The sequence below is a fragment of the Scatophagus argus genome, chromosome 22 (genome assembly GCF_020382885.2).
Source record: "Scatophagus argus isolate fScaArg1 chromosome 22, fScaArg1.pri, whole genome shotgun sequence".
Lineage (NCBI taxonomy): Eukaryota > Metazoa > Chordata > Actinopteri > Scatophagidae > Scatophagus > Scatophagus argus.
Window position 1 is genome coordinate 8,627,780 of NC_058514.1, and position 18,531 is coordinate 8,646,310.

Here is an 18,531-nt window from a genome sequence, read left to right on the forward strand (position 1 = left end):
TGTGAATCGCATTGAGCACATCCTCATTCTGAGTACAATAAACACATACAGTTCAGTGCATATACAGTACATATCCCACAGTGTTCAATTACCTCTAACACTGAGATGAAAAGTGCTGTTAATAGCTATCTTGGTCCATCAACCTTACTGTACGTATCAGACATAATTTTTTTTTGCCAGTTGCATTCTCATAGAAAAGATAAGAATAAGTTCTGTTATTAATGCTGTCTGTATAGAACTCCTCTCTTGAGTTTAGCAATCTGGTTTAGAAAGGTTGCCACCACTTTTTTCCAATGAGCGTAGCACTGGATGGTTTTGGTTCACAGAACAGAAGAAGCTGTGTGCTGCTGCTTCTCTCGCTCAGCCCATCAATCTTTCACTGTCTGCCTGTCTATGTCCTCTCTGCTGTCACCATCTCTGTCTGGCCTACTCTTTCATTATCTGCTCTGACAGCTCCTGTTGGTAACACAAACATGTCAAGCATTTCCAATGCTTTTACCACTCCTACAATCCAAAAGTCATCCACGTCCACCATCGTCCTATCATCTTTCTCGAAAGTCTCTTTTACAATTTTGCATCCCCCAAAATCAGTGTCAGCTTCCTCTACGATGTCAGTGTCGCCTTTAGATCAAACATCCAGCAGTGACTTCCTCATATCCTCACCCACAGCTGTGACAAAAACACCTCAGTCTGGCAAAGAAGCATTTCCAAGTGATCGAATCCATTGTCACCATGTAGCTCACCCTCATTTTAAAAACCTAAAACAAATATCCCCTGATGTCTTTAGCTTGCTACCTCATACCCACAAGGATCTGACAACATCCCTCAAAACTATAGGACCACACCTGCACAAAACCCTAACAGGCCATTTGTCCATGTTGACTCTGTATCCCGTATCTTCTAAAAACCATCCTCTTCACACTGCTAAACCATTTCCACCCTCCGGCTCAACTTTACTTCCAAAAAGTTCCTCTCAACCTCCAACTGCTTCAATCTTCCCTCTGTTGTTTCAACACCATCCTTTTCCACAGCCTTCTTCCCTTTAACGTCTGAACCATCTCCACCTCCTTCTGCCACAGCCTACCCTGTCCCTCTCCCCAACATCTCGACATCTCCACCAGAAGCAGCAGCCTCTGGTCAGCCTGGAGCACTTCTGCCTCCCTCTCTCCCCTCACACCCCAGGTCTGCTGTTTGAGCACCTGCCTTTCACTGTTCATTACATCTTAATGGACACATCACCTTTTAGAAGAGTGACCACGTCAGCTAAGGTGAGGGGACAAGGATTTTGATGAGAAAATTGAAGAGGAAGGAAGCCTTTTTCACTGGAGATGACAAAGCTGATATTCTTAGTGAAAATGTCATGTTATATATCATTGTGTTTCTGCTGCAGGTTCCAGGCCAATTCCTGTCTCTGTTCTACAAGGACCAGTTGGGTCTTAACCCACATATAGACCTCACTAGCAGACAATAGTTTGATGGTAGCATTCCTCAGATAGGTAACCTGAAAGCCAGCGTGACCAAGGCCAGAGCAGACATAAACTACTACATTCCATCCAAGTAAGTCAGCCTAACATCACAAAAATCCACCCTTTGTTGTTGATCTTTTTCATTGTCATTTGAGGACAAGCAGAGACTTTTCTGTAACAGACTGGAAGGAATGGCGCCCCCTATGGGACAGAATCTGGGGCACAAAGAGAATTTACCAGGCTATCTGTGGCCCATGTTACGCACACAAACCACTCCCTCACAGTGCAGCAGGCCACAGAGAAAGTCAAACAACAGTTCCAGGTCAGAACTAACTGTGTGAAGATGAATAAAAATAATCATGTATTTCTGAAGCTATTAAATATTGATGAATAACTCTTCTATTGTTCCTTCATTTGATTCTATTTTAAGTGGTGGCCAGGAAATTCATGTCATGGATGCTGGTAGTGGGCAGAGATATGAGACCTAATTATCTCTGGGGCTTCTACCCGTTTCCTAACTGCTACAGTTATGACTGGGAGAAGTCAGACTACACAGGTCAGTGCTCTAACGAGGTCAGGATGCAGAATGATGAGCTGCTCTGGCTGTGGGAGTCCAGCACTGCCCTCTTTCCCTCTGTCTAACTGCTAGTTGGCTCAACAGTCAACCATGATATTGTTTTTATATTACAAAAAATTCCTCAGACATCTTTCTCCTGCATCCTCGCACTGTTTCAGGTCTCTCTGGCAGACAATTTCAGAGCCAACCTAATGGTGAGAAACTGTGTGCAGGAAGCTTTGAGGGTATCTGCCCCACCCAGATAAGGTGGTGCTGCTGCTGCTGTTTGTTTTACATGCGATCTGTCTTTGTCAGCCAGAACAGACACTTCCTCAGCCCAGGAAATGAGTGTAATTTAAATGATGATTTGTTTAATACCTCCTGCACGGTCAGAAATATTATTTGATGGTATGACGCACAAGACATCTCAAGGAAAACCACTCACTAATAAATCAATAATTAAACCTGCCATTCAAACTGATTACATCAGTCACTCATCAGTGAGTGACCATACACTTGACAAGATTAGACACATCTTAGGTTACTTCTTCATCCGGGCAGTGAGGTGTTTCTAGGCTGAGGTCCAGTTTTAAGAGGAGTTTAGTTTCTTGGTGTAACAACACCCTGCTCAGGTGGTGATGCTCACCTGTAATCCTTATCCTCTCTTCTCACCTAATATGATGAGTGTCTGTTTTGGGGTATAAGAACTGTGTCTGCGTTCCGCATATTGCGCACACAATTGTTGTTTGTCTCATTTGTGTATGGCTGTGGGGATTTCTGTACATATCTGTGCAAAGACAATAATGAACATATTTAACCCCTTGTGTCCAGAGAGATTTGGACAGCACCATCGGTGAGAGTGCAGTGGTGGGAGTGTTCGGCGCTGTGCTGTGGGGGGCCAGCGCTGACTATAATGACAAGGTAACATCACACCACAGACCTCCACTGCACTGCTGAATGATATGAAAGACAGGACTGATGGCAAGTAGTCAGACCAGAGACAATGTGCTTAATTAGATGATCATCTGAGAATGACTGACAACACCTCAGCGGCACAGGTACTGATGGACAGGTTGGTTGTGCAACAGTAATCTGTGGCGGGGAAGTGACTTTCATTGGATGTCTTCTGAAAAAGACCTCACCGTGTAAAATCAAGTTTATGAATATTCTTGCAGTCAGATAGATTTATTATGAAGTATTCAGTGGATTAGGTTAATATATTGTGATAAAATATTGTCATTTTCTTATCCATTTTTCCTACAATTATCCTGTTTTTACTTCAGTTAATTAACTTATATTTACCTGACTTACACATGACAACCTGTATGTTGAAATAATTCACGTTTTGGGAGATGGACAGAAAGACTGATACCACTCTCATGTCTCTCCACTCATTTCAAGGCTATAGCCAGCAGCTGGTTATCTTAGATTAGTATCAAGACTAAAAGCAGGGAAAACGGCTACTCTGGCTTTGTCTAAAGGTAACAAAATCTGCCTACCAACTCTTCAGCTCACACATTAATATAGCTTGTTTAAGCGTAAAAGCAATACGTTGCGCTTTTACTGACGTTAGCTTCAGAAATAATCTGGCACATAAATGACTGTACAACTTCAACTTGTTGTTTTTCCCCTTCAGTTTTTTCCTACAGTGTCAAACTATTGGTTTAATCATAAGTAGGTTTAGGTCAGATTTCTAACATATTGCGCCTTTGACTTGCTGGGATGTTCTGTTTCAAACATACAGTACTGTAAATAGCATAGTATGAGTACACAGAGTGTATGTTTACTGTTCTCTTATTGTCCTTCTTGTTCCTCCTCCCACTCTCTTTCCTTTGCTCCACAGACCTCTTGTGAGGCCCTCTCATCCTACCTGTCCACCACCCTCAACCCTTACATCACAATTTCACTGTAGCTGCCCAACTCTACAGGTACTTCCTGTGTAGAGGAAATGGCTGTTGTGTCAGAAAAATCTGCAACTCTAAACCCAGAGAATTTCAGGGTTGCACATGTTCACAGCTGCTACATTGTCCTTGGGAAACCTACCTACACAGACCTGAAGACAGGAGATTTACTTGTCAGTGCTACAAAGGACTGAGCTGCTCTCCCAGGACAAACAGGGAGCTAGCCAAGGCTCTGATGTTTAGGGTGAAGCAAAGGCTGTATCAAAAGGCTCACACTCAAAACAAAGCCATATTGGATGACAGGCAACAAAACAGTATTACTAAGCACACTGTTGAAAATATCTTGAAAGCTTAGCTTGTCATCAGAATGTCTGCTCACATTCTTCCATTTTTTTATTTTATTTTTTTTTTACAGGACATTCAGACCACACAGTCCAATTTGAATGTTTAGGCCTCAATGTGAGTTTCAGTCTGCAGGCTTTGCTTAATCGGACCACAAAAGCAGAATCAAGCATACAAACAAATACTGTGCAAAATCACATATGTATTAGGCCTACCTGTGACAATGCTGTTCCCACTGGGTATTTGTTTATGATTTGACTGTGTATGTAAATAAATGAAAAATGACACGGCGCAGCACTTCAACTTAATACAGAAAAAAAAATCGGACGACTGTGTATTGAATGTTGAAAAAATCAAAGTCTCCAAATGTGATTAAATTTATTTATTTATTTTTTTTAACATCATTAGTGTATTAATGAGTGGGCCATACTCTTATTCTCATCGTGAAAGGTGCTGACGTTCAGCAAATGAAAAAGTCGCTCACTCACACGCACGCACGCACGCACGCACGCACGCTGTGTTGTCACGTATGACAAAAGCACAGGTGTTACTAATGACATTAAAGATGGCGGATTCGACGTCAGTAAGAGATGACAACGTGACAGACACAATCCCAACATCACCAATGCAGCAAAATGGAGTTCAGTCAACATTCATTTTATTATTAAAACCAGTGCAAATGTCAAAAACACGATTTGTTGGCTCAGGCCGATGTAGTTCCCTGTTTTGCAACACCTAAATTCAGCATAAGCATAAATCTAATCTGAACAGTGAAGTGAAAGCACCCCACAGGTGCCTTGACAGCTACACTCAGTATTTTTTAGGTCACTAGACGGCAGCGTAACTCCAGAAGAAACTATACTTTTTTTTTCTTGACGGGCTTCTTTTTTTGGCCAGCTTACTTGTTCAAGGATTTACAAACCTACACCACATCCAGCAGACGTGGAGCGACCTTAGACCTTCATCTGGGTACGTGTTTCCGGTTTAACCTCTGTGTTGTTTGTCTGTCTGCTGTTGCTACTGGGTCGCGTGAACCCAGTCAGCGTAATGAAGTGCGTCATGTTTGTGCAGAAACGCGGGTTATTCACATCATAAACTTAACCTTAGCTTACCCTGACCCTACTCCTACCCCGAACCGTAAACAGGAAAAAAAACAAATAAATAAACTGCGTGGGACCACGCTGCCCAGTACTAACAACAGCGCCACCTATAGTCACAGAATTTGGTTTTACACCTGCCACCGCCTGAATGTGAGTACAAACGCCAGTCGTCCTTTCGCTTTGTTTTTGTCTGCAACCCCTGAGCAAAATACCTGAGTTATTTTCTTGTCAGGCAGTTGACCTGCTAAAGAGTTGGTTTTGCCTTTGTTACTGAGGAAGTAGTGTAACTGGCAAGTGTGTTTATTGTAGCTTGTTTTTATTTTGGGATGCTGTTAACTATAAACAAGGTTGATGAGAGCTTGGATTGTGTGTAAATGTGCTGTGAAACACAACGAGCTTTCAAAAGTTAAAAAGCAGCAGAGACTGTTACCCAACTTTCAGTTTTTTATCACTGTTAGAGACCTCTTATTTTGATTATGTTTTATTATTGAATGGGTGGCTAGTGCTGATGCTAATCAACAGTTGCACGTCACTTCCTGTTTTTTTATCTACGCGAGTTTTTGTGTTTGGACACAGCAGTCCTGTACTTCTGATTTAGAGTGCTAATGAATGACTCATTATGGAGTTGCTGCTCCTGTTGTGGTGCTGTCGTCAGATACTGCAGGTCATTGGTGTATTGACTGAGTCCTCTGGGTGCTGAGTGTGTGTGTGTGTGGTGTCTGCAAGGTGGGTTACAGATAAAGAGAAGGATGATTCATTGTTGGTTTTGCACCCCTGATTAATCTCTTATTGGCGATTTGTCAGTTAAATTGTGGTTGTCACTACATATTTGAACTCTGCATGTCATGCAAACTTTCTTGCTGTAAATATATGCTGTAAATTCACACCAGTTCAGTGTCAAGGTGCATATTTGGTTTCTTCTTTCTATCTCTCTCTCTCTCTCACACACACACACAGCGTGTGTTGCCTTGACTTTGTTGTATAAACTGTGACAGAAAAGCACAGTGAGTGCCAGAGCACTAAAACTTCCTCTACAAGTTGAGAGCACAGACAGACATTAAAAGTGCAGGCAGTTTGCTGAACTTTGTTGCTTCCTCTATGTTCTAATCACAACAATATCTCAACCAGGAAACAGACAACACAAACAGCTTTTGTATATACCAGGAACTGGTGTGTGTGTGTGTTTATAGAGGGTAACTTCCAGACATAAAAGCCAACATTACCTACCATACAGTCTGGTATTTGAGTCTGAACCTGCTTCATTAGGAAGATATGAGCAAATATAAAGAAAGTGGTTAAAAACAGTTGGTAATGTTAATGTTATAAATTGGCCTGGAAATAGGCTGCAGAATGTGAAATATAATTGCTCTGAACTTTGTTGAATGATATGATTGGGTTATTTTTCACATTAAAGTAAAGAAGTGAAGGAGTGCCAGTTGTGCCATGGGAAAATTTCAGATTTAATTAAAATGGTAAGTCGTACAGTGTATGACATTCTATTGCAGTGGCCATTTTTCCCTTTGATTTGCATTTGATTCCAACATTTCATATCTTTTTGTTAAGCAGTTTGGTCTTTCTTTAAAAATTGGTGAATACGGCAGCACAAACTGTGACTAAAATCCAGTTATTCAGCCATGGAAAAATCTTCAAGGTATCCAAAGTACAAAGTCATTCACTCATGAGGCTGTGGTTCAGTGAACGCAAATGTTTATGAACCTCGATATCGCTGCCTAATTGAACAAAATACTCCCAAAACACCCGAGCCACAGGTAGGGCTCATGTTCAGTGCTAGTCTGATATAGGTCTATATACAGGTCTGATATAGTTAGAAAGGCTTTTAAAACACGTTTTGACACCTCTGTTTGTTTGTAAAGTTAAACGATAAGATGTAATATTTGTGCCAGTTGCCTTTCTAAATGTGTGCAGACAAGATACGATTTGATCCCTTGATAAATCATTTACAGACAAGAGGAAAATCAAGTTTATTATTTTGAAAATCCACAGTGAACCATTCAAAGATATCCAGTGATGTGCAACAATGTCCAGTGTCGCTCCCCTGTCTTATATTGAAGCATGTTACTTAGATTACTGAACCATCAAAACAGATTCAGGTCAAACAGAACAGATTTCATATTCATTCAAGGTTGGATCTGGGAAATCACAAGCTTATATAAACATTAAAAAAAATACTAGTCATTGCCTCATTCACTTTTACACAAATAATCAAAATTTAGAGTTGGGATTACAACAACAACAAGAAAAAAAAATCTAATCTAATTATAAACTTATTAATGGGGAGCTTCCTAAATGAGTTTGATTCCAGCACCAAATTCAAATGCTACTGTGGGAGTGAAGCAGCTTAGGCATTAGTTTATCAACTCCAAATAACAACTAGTTACTAGTTGGCTAGTTTGATTAAAACTTACCACCATTTGTTTAGTCACAGTGCAAGGTATTAAGATGAGTTTGTTAAGGCATGAGACCATTCCAACAAAATTATGGTCTGCACCATACACACAGCTGGAGTTTATTCAGGGTATATTTAAATGAAATCTGGATTTCAAACATGTCTGTCGTATATTTACTTCAAGTTAACTTGACTGACAGATTTAAATAAAATTTGCTTTCTTTGAGACAGATTTGCGTAAGCTCTAACCGTCAAGAAAATACATTTTACGTAAAATATCCGTCAGTTTGGGGTAAACATGTTCAGTAAAAGTACTTTCAGAATGAATCTGACCACACTAGCTGCATGAGAGTTTAGCAAAGATGGGTTGTTTAGTGCATCCAAAATTAAACTTGCCCTTTCATTTAGTGATGGAATAAATGCAGCATCACTGACTGTTACCATCATTAGTGCCAGAGACTAAAATATTGTTATTATACTAATGATTAATAATGAAACACTGCAGTACTTCAAATATAAAAAGAGGAGCCGCGAAGACATCGAGCCTGCTTTGTTTGAGTCTGGCAGACTCTGCTTGCACAGGAAGGCACTCCAGCGTTTGGTTCATCAAAGATTCACAGTAACATCTCACCTGGCTCCTCGTGTCCATTCAGCTACAGGTTTTCTTGCTACATATTTTACTTGCATGCATTAGTTGGGGGTCATACTATTAATGTAAATCAAGAGATAATCAAATTAAAAGAGATGAACGTTTAAATGGAGCAATGCATCTTACTGTCCTCTAAACAGTTGTATTTATGTCATCTTTACCTTGAACATACTGACTTTTGAATATTAGGGGACTACACGTGTAATTTACTGAACAAAACCTAAACCATAAACCTATTATTTTTTTTGTACTTTGCAGCATGCAGATATGAGCTACAGCTAAAACATGCCGATGCATATGTAAATGACACAAACGATCCAACTCAATATATAATGTGGTGCTTCTGCCACAGTCCTAAAAAAAAATGTAATATTCACACTTCCAAGGCCATGAAGACTTGTAAAATCTTAATATTACAACTGTATTTTATATCAAATGGCAGTGGGTTAACTTAATTCCACAAGGGTAGGTAAACAATTCATGTTCCTTTTCAGTTGTGTTTTTATCTTTATTACTGGACCCAGAAGTATCAGCTGGAAAAATCTCATGTGAACACTGGTAACGTGTTCAGACTCTATAGACAGCAGACTCTGAACTTGCTGAAAATATCAAATGTCCAAAGATTTAGAGTATAAACACTTTGATATGTGGACAAATCCAGAGCCTCAGAACTAATTTATACCATGATTTGAGAAAAAAATAAGAAAACTCAAATTGGTGCCACATTATGCAATTTTACCTTGAACTTTGTTAATAAGAATACAATAATGCTAGACTCCTCCTCGAAATTAGAACCTGAAATTAAAGTAGTTTTTTCTTGGACTCCAGTTGTCCATTGACCTCTCCGTTCTCCCCGCTCAAACCATTTACATCTTTGGTGCACTTGATCCTCATCAGGACGTTAGACAGCACGTCCTGGTACAGACTGAGGCAGACCCAGCCCGGCAGGTAGAGGAGGGTGATGAGTCCCATGAAGTTGTGAGGATAGTGGGAGTAGTCCCAGGAGCAGGCGTCAAACTGCCTGAGGACCAGACCCCAGGAGAACTCCCAGGTGTAGATGAAGCAGATGTAGATGGGGAGCCGCCGGCACGTCCCCCAGCCCCTGCTGAAGTGCAGATGGAGGTAGAGCTTTTCCACCACGAAGCTGCAACTCCCGTACATCAGGAAAGACCACAGGGAAGTGTGGCCGCTCAGAGTCCGGTCAGACTTCTCCACGAGGTTGAAAATGGACGTGAAAAGGACCTCGTCCAGAAAGCCGTGCATGCCGAAGAACAAGAAGCGCACAAAGCCGGGGAGACCACGAGGAGGAGGAGGAGGAGGAGGAGGGGGGCTCCGATGCTGACCACTGTCCTGCCTGCTGGCTTTACGCGAGGGGTCTACGGGGCAGGAGGGGTGATACTGCAGCCTTGACAGCCCTCTGTGAAACACTTGGGCAAAATAGAGAGCCAGGACGTAGTGCACTGCCAGCTGCGTGCCAGACACCACCTTCACCTGCTCGGTCAGGGTGTTAATGTTCCCGATCAGGATCTGCAGCCCGATGTACACAGACGGGTAGAAAACAAGATGAAACACCACAGGCCGACCTCGGAAACACCTCTTCTGTGAGTAGATCTTCTCCAGCGCAAAGTGGGTCAGTGAATGCATAATGCAAAGATACGGAGAGGAGAAGCCCACCAGCTTCGGGTCCCGATAATTCACAACCCCGTGGAACGAGGAGAGCAGGACATCCAGAGTCACGCCGTGCATCCCGTAGAAGTAAAGCCGCATCCAACGCGGCAGCTCCCGCAGCGAGTCCGCCGCGTCTCCGGTCTCATCGCGCGGTTCTTGTTGGCGGGGCATTCGTTTAAGGCCACCGTCGGGGTCTCCTGAACTGCAGCGAGGACCGTCTCGCCACCGACTGGCCATGATCAGTCACTCTGTCTGAAGAGATTCAGTTGTCCTCTTCCTACACATTGTTTTCTCCTATGTTCCGCTAGGCTACAGCGAGCTGCGGCTGAAAGCATCACTGTACATACAGAGTGACTGCTGCCTTCACGTGCTCTCTGGAAAAAATACCTTTGTGTGTTTTTCTTGTAAATAAAGAAAAGTTGTTAACATTTTAACGAAGTGCCGTGTGTGTGTGTGTGTGTGTGTGTGTGTGTGTTCGTGTTTAGTCCATTTCCTTCCTCAAACAGATTTGCAAAACTTATTTTAAGCTGTGCATTTTTGCATACATGCTTAGGCTACACTCACGCTTCACATGTTACCTTCACCATCTGACTAGAGCTGCAACAATTATGCAGTTAATTGAGCAGTTGATCAAAAAGTAAAACTGCAGCCGCCAACTATTTTGATAGTCGATTAAAAGCCATTTTCTAGTAACAATGTCAAGCTGTTTTCAGCTTGTTAAGTATAATGATTTCTGCTAATCTACTCTTATGGTAGCCTAGGCTAGTAGGCTACATGAAGAGCATTTGAACTGTTAGTTGGATAGAAGAAGAAATCTGAAGACTTCACTTTGGGCTCTGGGGAATTGTGATTGTTGATTGTGATTGATGATTGTGTTGTTGACCTGTGAGAAAACATGAAGCCTATGAAAGGATGTGTCACAAAAACCCCAATCTTTGGTGCACGTGGTGGTGAAAGGCTCCACACAGTGCCTTTTTAGCCGGACTCATTTGGAAATAACAACAGACTATCGTTACATTTTGATGGTTGCTTCATTTATTGCTCGTCACCTCTTAGGTGTCATCTCAACAGCTTTGAAGTGATCAAAAGTGGATTTTTAAGATAATTATCTCGCTGATGTAATTGGTAAATATGAAGAAATAGTTAAGGTTTGCTTCTTATGCGCTTGCATTTGCATTTGTATCCTTTCGGCATTGTTTGCAAATTTCCAATAGCTCGTGAAGGCAGCACAAGCGAGACGCGGATGGAGGAGGTAGTGAAGCTGTGCTGCTGTGGTGGAGACAAGATGGCTTGGCTCTGACGTGGTTATTAATTGAGTCACGTCCCCCTGCGACGTCCCGACGCTGTTTAATTGCGAATCATTAATGGTAATTACACCAGATTACTCTGCTGTTATGACAGACCAATATCCGTCCTCCCTAAACTCATTTGCAAAGTTGACATGTAGTAAACCAATCCATCATTTTCAGACTTTCAGACTTAATGAGTCACCCATCAGGTAGGTAGCTGATATCTGTATATACTCACTGTAATTCGTTTAGGTGACAGTTTTACAGCAGACTAAATGAAATGAAAATTCATGCATGTCTCTGAATACTTCCTCCTGTGGTTTCCTGCACTCCCCACAACTGTTGCACTTTTATTAGCTCTAAATAGAGAACACAGCGGCCGATTGAAAAGTAATTATTCATTCATACTTGATATATACACTGTCGATATGAGACCGTGTTTTCAGAGAGAAGATAAAGGCTATTAATCAGTGTTCCAGCAGGACTATACTGTGAGTTGAATTAGTTCATTAGTGTTATTAACGGGCTGCTGTCCTGTATGGTCATGCAGAGGAATAGTTGCAGTGTACAGAGCTGGCAGTGGTGACTGAACCTGGCACAAGAGCTTCATATATGTAGTGTTTGAGTGTGAGATTTAGGAGCGTAGAGTTTGTGTGCACGATCACTTTAAACTTTGGATTCTAAATTAAGCAGCTATTGATCCAAACCCTGACCCACTGCACATCCTGCAGTCATGTACAGTACACAGTGTGTTCCTGTGGAGGTGAGAAGGCATGTAGTACATCTGAACGACCACAGAGGGGCACTGTTTAGTGTTTGCCACCGAAACAGGAGGAGCTGCGATGGTTATTCATCTTTTTTGTGAGACTTTTCCCCTCAGCTCAAATAACTCTTCATCAGCATCACCTTTTGTGTTCCAAATGTGTAGACTGAATCAATTTCAAACTGGATATTACTTAAATTGATTATAAAAAAAGTGGATCTAATAGTAGATGTGACTGTATTTACACCGATTTAATTAAATAAATAGTTTTAGCTGACTCAACATGTGTGTTTTTTTCTTTTTTTAATAAAAACATGATTGATAATCCATTCATTCACTCATTCAAATTAATTGAGCTCAAGTACCCCTGGTTGGGAATCACTGCTTTAATTAAGACTCAGTCCTCATCACTTCCTAACTGAATCCCCTGCTGTTAAACTGGCCTCTGCAGGGTCCGGTCTGGTGTGCAGCCATGACTGTGAGTTACTGGGTAGTTTTTACTGCAAAATACATATGATATGCATATATGATGTGATGCAGGACTATGCTTCTAATATACCTGGTGTAATGCATAATATTTCATAATTGTGCTTTTGGTACTTTAAGTACATTTTGCTCATAGCACTTATGTACTTAATAACATATTGAATTCAGGACTTTTACTCGCTGGACCATTTTCAAGCCATGCCTACAAGTGTGTGTGTGTGTGTGTGTGTTTGTTTGTTCTACCTCTAGGAGCAGTTTCAGTGTGTATTTGTTTACACACTGTCTGTGCTCTGTGTGTGGCAGCATGTTGCTTTAGGGTGCAGTTTGTGTGAATGTTTCTGCCAGCGTGTCTCTATAAATGTCTCTCTGTGTGTATTTGTCTGTGTGTGTGTGTGTATGTGTGTTCATATGAAATATCGGCGGTCTTTGAGGACCATGGAGATAAGTGTGCCTCCTCGTGGTTTAAAACTATCAGAGTCACTTCAGTACAGAATGAACCCACTCAGTCGTGACCCAGAACCAGCACTGAAAGCAGGAGCCATTTTCAGATTGTTTCTGTCAAATACGGCATATAGATGAGATATGACCCTCTCACACACTCGCATACACATCTCCACCTCTTCTATTCCCATAGTACATTTCCTCAACCTCCCTTAAGTGCTCTGCTACATGTAATAGCAGCCATTATTCTTCACATAGAGCATGTCGACAGTAGCCTTTGTACACAAATAATTCATTATTATGTTCATTGTACAACATAATGCAATTACTTCAAACAAATGAGATTATCTCTGATATAAACAGCACACCCAGAACATCTAAATCTTGAATACTGAATAGTTTATTTTTAGAGGTAATAGAAGTTTCTGCTGCCAGTCAGACAGCAGTGTTGTGGTATGAGAGGGAAGGGAGGGTCTTGTTCTCCTCTTGCTGGTGTTTTCTGTCCATCTCTGTGCTCAGGAATACATAAATGCAGTATAATGTAAAATATAGAAAGGACACACATTGCTCTTAATGAAAAGGGGAGTTCTACGTCAGTCACTATTATGATTATAGTGGTACATTCATGGAACTACTGAGCGTTCAAAATGTATGCAATGAAATGGGGAAAAGAACAAAAAAAGAAGACCTCAACACTTTTACATTTTGAACAACAAAACTCAGGAGGTGTTGATTCAGCACCACCACGTAGGTGTCATTTTATTACTCACCTGTATGAAAGCTAATTTATTTCCCATTTAAATCGAAATAACCGGCTATATCAGAAGTGAATGTAAGTTAAAGGAAAGGAATTATATGACCCTCAGTATTAATACAGACCTGACTGAAGCTGAATCAGACAGAAAAAGTTTCCTCATAGCCAGTCTTGGTGTTGCTTCACTCCGAACGTAATCTGAGTCAGCAGCAGAGATAGAAGAGGTCAGTGCTGCCTCATGTATTAGATTCCTTTGTATTACTGTGTGCTATTTTACAGTTTCATTTATCAGAGGACAAAGAGAGCCAGACAAATATCCATTATTTGATGAGATGACAGTTAGAGTAAAATGAGAAAATTTATGTGTGAATGCATTTGTAGTTCAGATAATAAAAATGTTTTGCAGAACTGTAAATTATCTCACGATGTCACAGAGTTACTTTGCAGCCCCCTGGCTTATTCCTTTCCTCATGTCTTTTATTCAGATGATATCCAGGCTAGATGTTATTATGAAGCGTGCAAACTGTTCAATGTTCACTGGACTGAAGTCAAACAATGAGACTTGCTCATTTTCTCTGTGTGCTGGGTGTCATTGTCTGTCCTTTGTACTGATAAACTCTTTGTGATGTTTGGCAGTCAGTACCCCAAAAGCAAATTCTTGTAGATTTAAAAGACTCTGTTTGTCAGATGATGAGAAATCATTACACTTTCTTTCATATGAAGTCTGTCCTTCAGTGAAACATCTGCTAGACAGTGAGTTTCAGTCTCCATGTTCATCAGATAAAACACTGTGGACCTTGAGTTTATGTCCCACAGACAGCTTGTTTGTTCTCTTTGTCTCCCTGGTTATGTTTTGTGCATTTTAATGTGTTTTGATGGATTGTAGTCAGCCAAGTAGATATTAGCAAGAGTCGCTGGCAGAGAAGATAGAAGAGTAACTATATGTTACATCAGACCACAAAAGCATATCATCTAATTTACAGTTAGACTTACATTTACACATTCACACTTAAATCAGCACCCAGATATCCTGATTCTTTATCCTAAAAGCCTGTTTGTGCTGCTTTGAAACATTACCTTAAGCACTAGATGGCAGCAGTATGACACAGTCTCCCATGGCTTTGGGTGGGCCCCATTTGCATCCACAGAAACAAAATAGTGCTGTTTTTATCTGAAGTGCATTTTAATGCATAGTGATTATATTTGTGCATCAATAATGGCCGATGGAGCAAATGCAAAAGAGAGACTTCTGGGATGCAGCCCCAATAGCTATGACACATTATTATATTTTTATGGTGGCCTTGCACTCCTGTATAGCCTGCTCATCGCTGTGTGCAGATGGAAATGTTAACAATGGAGGATTCAAGCTTACTCTGCTGCTGGTTTCATTGTATGTCATTCAGAGGAGAGCCATGTAAAGCCTGAACACGTTCATTTAGTTTCTGAAGGGTTGTACAGGCTCTTTAGGCATTCACAAAAGGCTCTTGAAAATGTACAAAACAGATATGTCATATTAGGTGCTTGACACCCTTGCACATCTCGCCAATTGCATTCAAAAACATTTTCCATCAGACATGTCATGTTAGGCTCATTATAGTTTGTGAGGCTGTAAGATGAAGCTATGTGATGTCTGATTGATGTGACGCTTGACCGAGTCCCGCAGGAAATGAATGTGAATCTGCAGTCATGCACTTAAAATGAGAACCTCTGAAAATGTAATTTCAGAACCCATTTCCTCCAATTTGAGCCATTATTGAATGGATCGCTGGCCCCACACACTGTCTCATATGGTCAGGTTGGGTAGGGTAGTGTGTGTGTGTGTGTGTGTGTGTGTGTGTGACCATAAGCTCGTGCTGTGCTTTTGTTTCTGGGTAGGTTCTCCAAGTTTTCACATATAGCTTGTTTGTTTTTCACTTTATACATTTCTAATCTGAAGAATGTTTTCCATAGTGTGCCTGTTGCTTATATGAGAGAGCCTGCATGCGTGTGAATACGTGCTCCCCCGAGAGACGAGGGAGTAGGACGAAGGGAGGGGAGGTGGGGGTGTTTAAAGATCAGTCTTTTCGATTGGAGGTTTGCACTATTCCCGGGATTATTTCAGGCTCTTGTTTGCAGTTTCTCCCTCATTAGGAAATCTATGCAACCCCAAGACCCTCTGGGGCTCACTGGGTCACACTGCAACACAACACCCTGACGTTTCCTGCCTCACCTACAACCTTACCCTTCTCTGCTCTCCTTATCTCTCCTCTGAAGGTCCTCTCCTCTCCTCCTATTATTACTATTCTTATTGTAATGCCTGACTCACCCTCACACTCCCATCTTGTATTCAGTCGCTGTCCTTCCTCCACTATCATCTTATGAGCCACATCTTCTCTAAATCTGATGGCAATATTTTTTGAATGTAATATATTCATTTAATACCTCCTAGATAGCACTGTTGTTGGAGTATTTCATCTGTCCTCGTTATTTTTTTCCTCACTTCTCTTAATTTTTTTTTATGTTCTAACTTCTCTCTTATACTCTCCTGTGTAAGTCCCAGTGGATCTACTAGTATAATTAATCTGTGTCTTCAGCACCCCTCTTCACCCATCTCATTCTCCTGCTTATCCTCCTCCTCCTCCTCTCTCGTTTCATCTCCGTGCTCCTCTCTGCAGTAACCTCAGCGACCCTCCTTTTAACCTTGTCAGTTTAAATAACCCTCTCACCACCTCCTCCTCCTTTTAACTTCTCTTCAACCTCACTCTAACCTTTATTTCCTCCCTTTTTCACCTTTTAACACACTTACCACCCACCACATAGCTTGTATTGTCTTTGTTAAAAAAATGAAGCTCATTCTTTATGTCCTTCACACAAATGCAGCGTCGTAAACTCTCACCCCCCCCCCCACACACAGTTGTTCTTCATCTACCCTTTCCTCGACCTTTTTCTTCCTCTATTTAAAGTTGATACAAGTTCTGGGTTTTCCACTGTAGTGTTTATTTATTATCAGGATTTTTTGATTTGTGATCTTTCAGAAAGACTGCACACCAATGGAAAATTTCTGCCGACTTGTATGTTCAGATTAAATGCTTTAATTACTTATATTAGCATTTGAGTCTGCATTGTCTGTGTTTTTACACACAAGAATAGGAATTCACAGGAAACAATTCATGTTTATTTCACTGGTATCTGTGTTAAGTTAAGTTAAGTCATTTCTAATGCGTAAATCGAACGTTTACTTTACAATAAAATCATTCGACTAGAAAAATGTATGGTGGCTTTTATTGTGAAGAGAAAACAGGAGAGGCGGTGTGTCACTGAACGCAGAGCTCGTTCATCACTCATCAGAATTGTCCCAACAAAACAACACGATTTTGCCAAACCAACCAGCACTAAAATCTGAAGGATTATGTCATGATATCATGAAATGATTAGAAATCATTGCCCCTCAGCACTGGTAGAATAATGCATTGATTTCTTCCACTGAATGTATAAGAGGGAGAAACTGTTACTGCAGAGGCTAATTACAATGCAAGCCGAGCTATACCTCTCATATAGCCTCTCAAATGTGTAATGTCTCATCCCTTTGTCCCCCCAATTTAACTTTTGACTTGCCTTCCTCTTCTGTCAGATAGTTGTAAATTTCTCCCATCTTTATCCTCCACCCCTGCATAACCTCATCTGCTATTCTTGTCTCTGCTCTCTGTCTTGTCAACTTATTCTGACAATGACAAGTCTTTTGTTTCCCCTTTGACCTTTATTCATCACAATTACTTCCTGTCAAACTCTTCTCCATTTTTTTTCTGCCTTTCCTCTCCTCCACTTTCCTCTCCTCTGTATGGTTAATTAGCTCAGAGCAAACCCAGTTAGTTAACTCAGTCCAGCACTCCAGATACCCTCTGTGTGGAGTACCTGTTGCCAGACAGTCTCCTCTGCTGCCTCAGGCTTTGTCTGTCTGTCTTTCTGTCTCTCTCTCTCTCTCTCTCTCTGTCTCAGTCTAGAGCATCATGGCAGCAGCAGCAGAAGATGACATGATTTCATTTTGCTCGCCTAGGCTTGGTACTTTGATGAGGGGAAAAAAGCGTCTGTTTCATGGTGGGACTACAGGGATTGGAGAAAATGAAGTGCGTGGAGACGGACAGACAGACACTACTATATGCTGTGTATTGTGATCCTTTGTGCATCCCAGTCCATTTTGTTTACCAGCCTCTGTAAGCCCCAGGGGGTACCATTCTGGGAGAGTGTAGCCATGGGATACCAACACTCGATGAACGTGTGTCATACTCTGATTGGTTCAGCCTGCCACCGGCTGGGGCAGGGCCTGTATTAGACCTGTGGTGATATGGATATGGATCACTGATGATGCTCTTGTCTCTCTCTCTGTCTCTCTCTCTCTCTCTTTTGCCTGTCTGTGTGTTCTCCTCAGCCTGTTTGGCTCTCTGTTGTGTTTTCAGTACAATCCCTGATCTCTTTGTCTTTCTTTGTCCACTTGCAGACAGTTGGAGAGAGAGAGACAGACGAGCAGAGACAGAGCGAAGACTGAGAGTTATCAGTGCGAGGGGTGATGGGTCATCTCTGTGTGTGGATGTGTAGGCAACCAGAGTGCAGGATGTTGTCTGTTAGCTGTGGCGCCAGGAGGTAAACAGGAAAAAGCAGCAGGTGGCTTGTCCTTAAAACCTCTGCTTTATCTGACATATGACCTCAGGAGTGTTTCTGCAAGCCTTTCTATT

At 41.4% G+C, this 18,531-nt stretch overlaps 1 protein-coding gene, 1 long non-coding RNA gene and 1 pseudogene across 2 annotated transcripts in view; 2 read left to right on the top strand and 1 right to left on the bottom strand.

Annotated features, from left to right (window-relative positions):
* Positions 1-1,360: 1,360 nt before the first annotated feature.
* LOC124054091 lies at positions 1,361-4,278 on the top strand (annotated as a pseudogene).
* Positions 4,279-4,820: 542 nt separating this feature from the next.
* The window catches only part of LOC124053599, a 137,724-nt gene continuing 124,013 nt past the window's right edge, over positions 4,821-18,531 (top strand). The window contains exon 1 of the long non-coding RNA XR_006842190.1: positions 4,821-5,234. This is a non-coding gene — a long non-coding RNA (uncharacterized LOC124053599). The remainder of the gene's footprint in view (positions 5,235-18,531) is intronic.
* LOC124053598 (transmembrane protein 229A) lies at positions 7,320-10,502 on the bottom strand. Its single transcript, XM_046378892.1, has one exon. It carries the CDS (start codon positions 10,324-10,326, stop codon positions 9,223-9,225), a length of 1,104 nt encoding a protein of 367 aa, XP_046234848.1. The 5' UTR covers positions 10,327-10,502; the 3' UTR covers positions 7,320-9,222.

Coding starts and splice junctions, on each gene's coding strand:
- LOC124053598 (XM_046378892.1), bottom strand. CDS start 10,326: ATGGCCAGTCGGTGGCGAGACGGTCCTCGCTGCAGTTCAGGAGACCCC.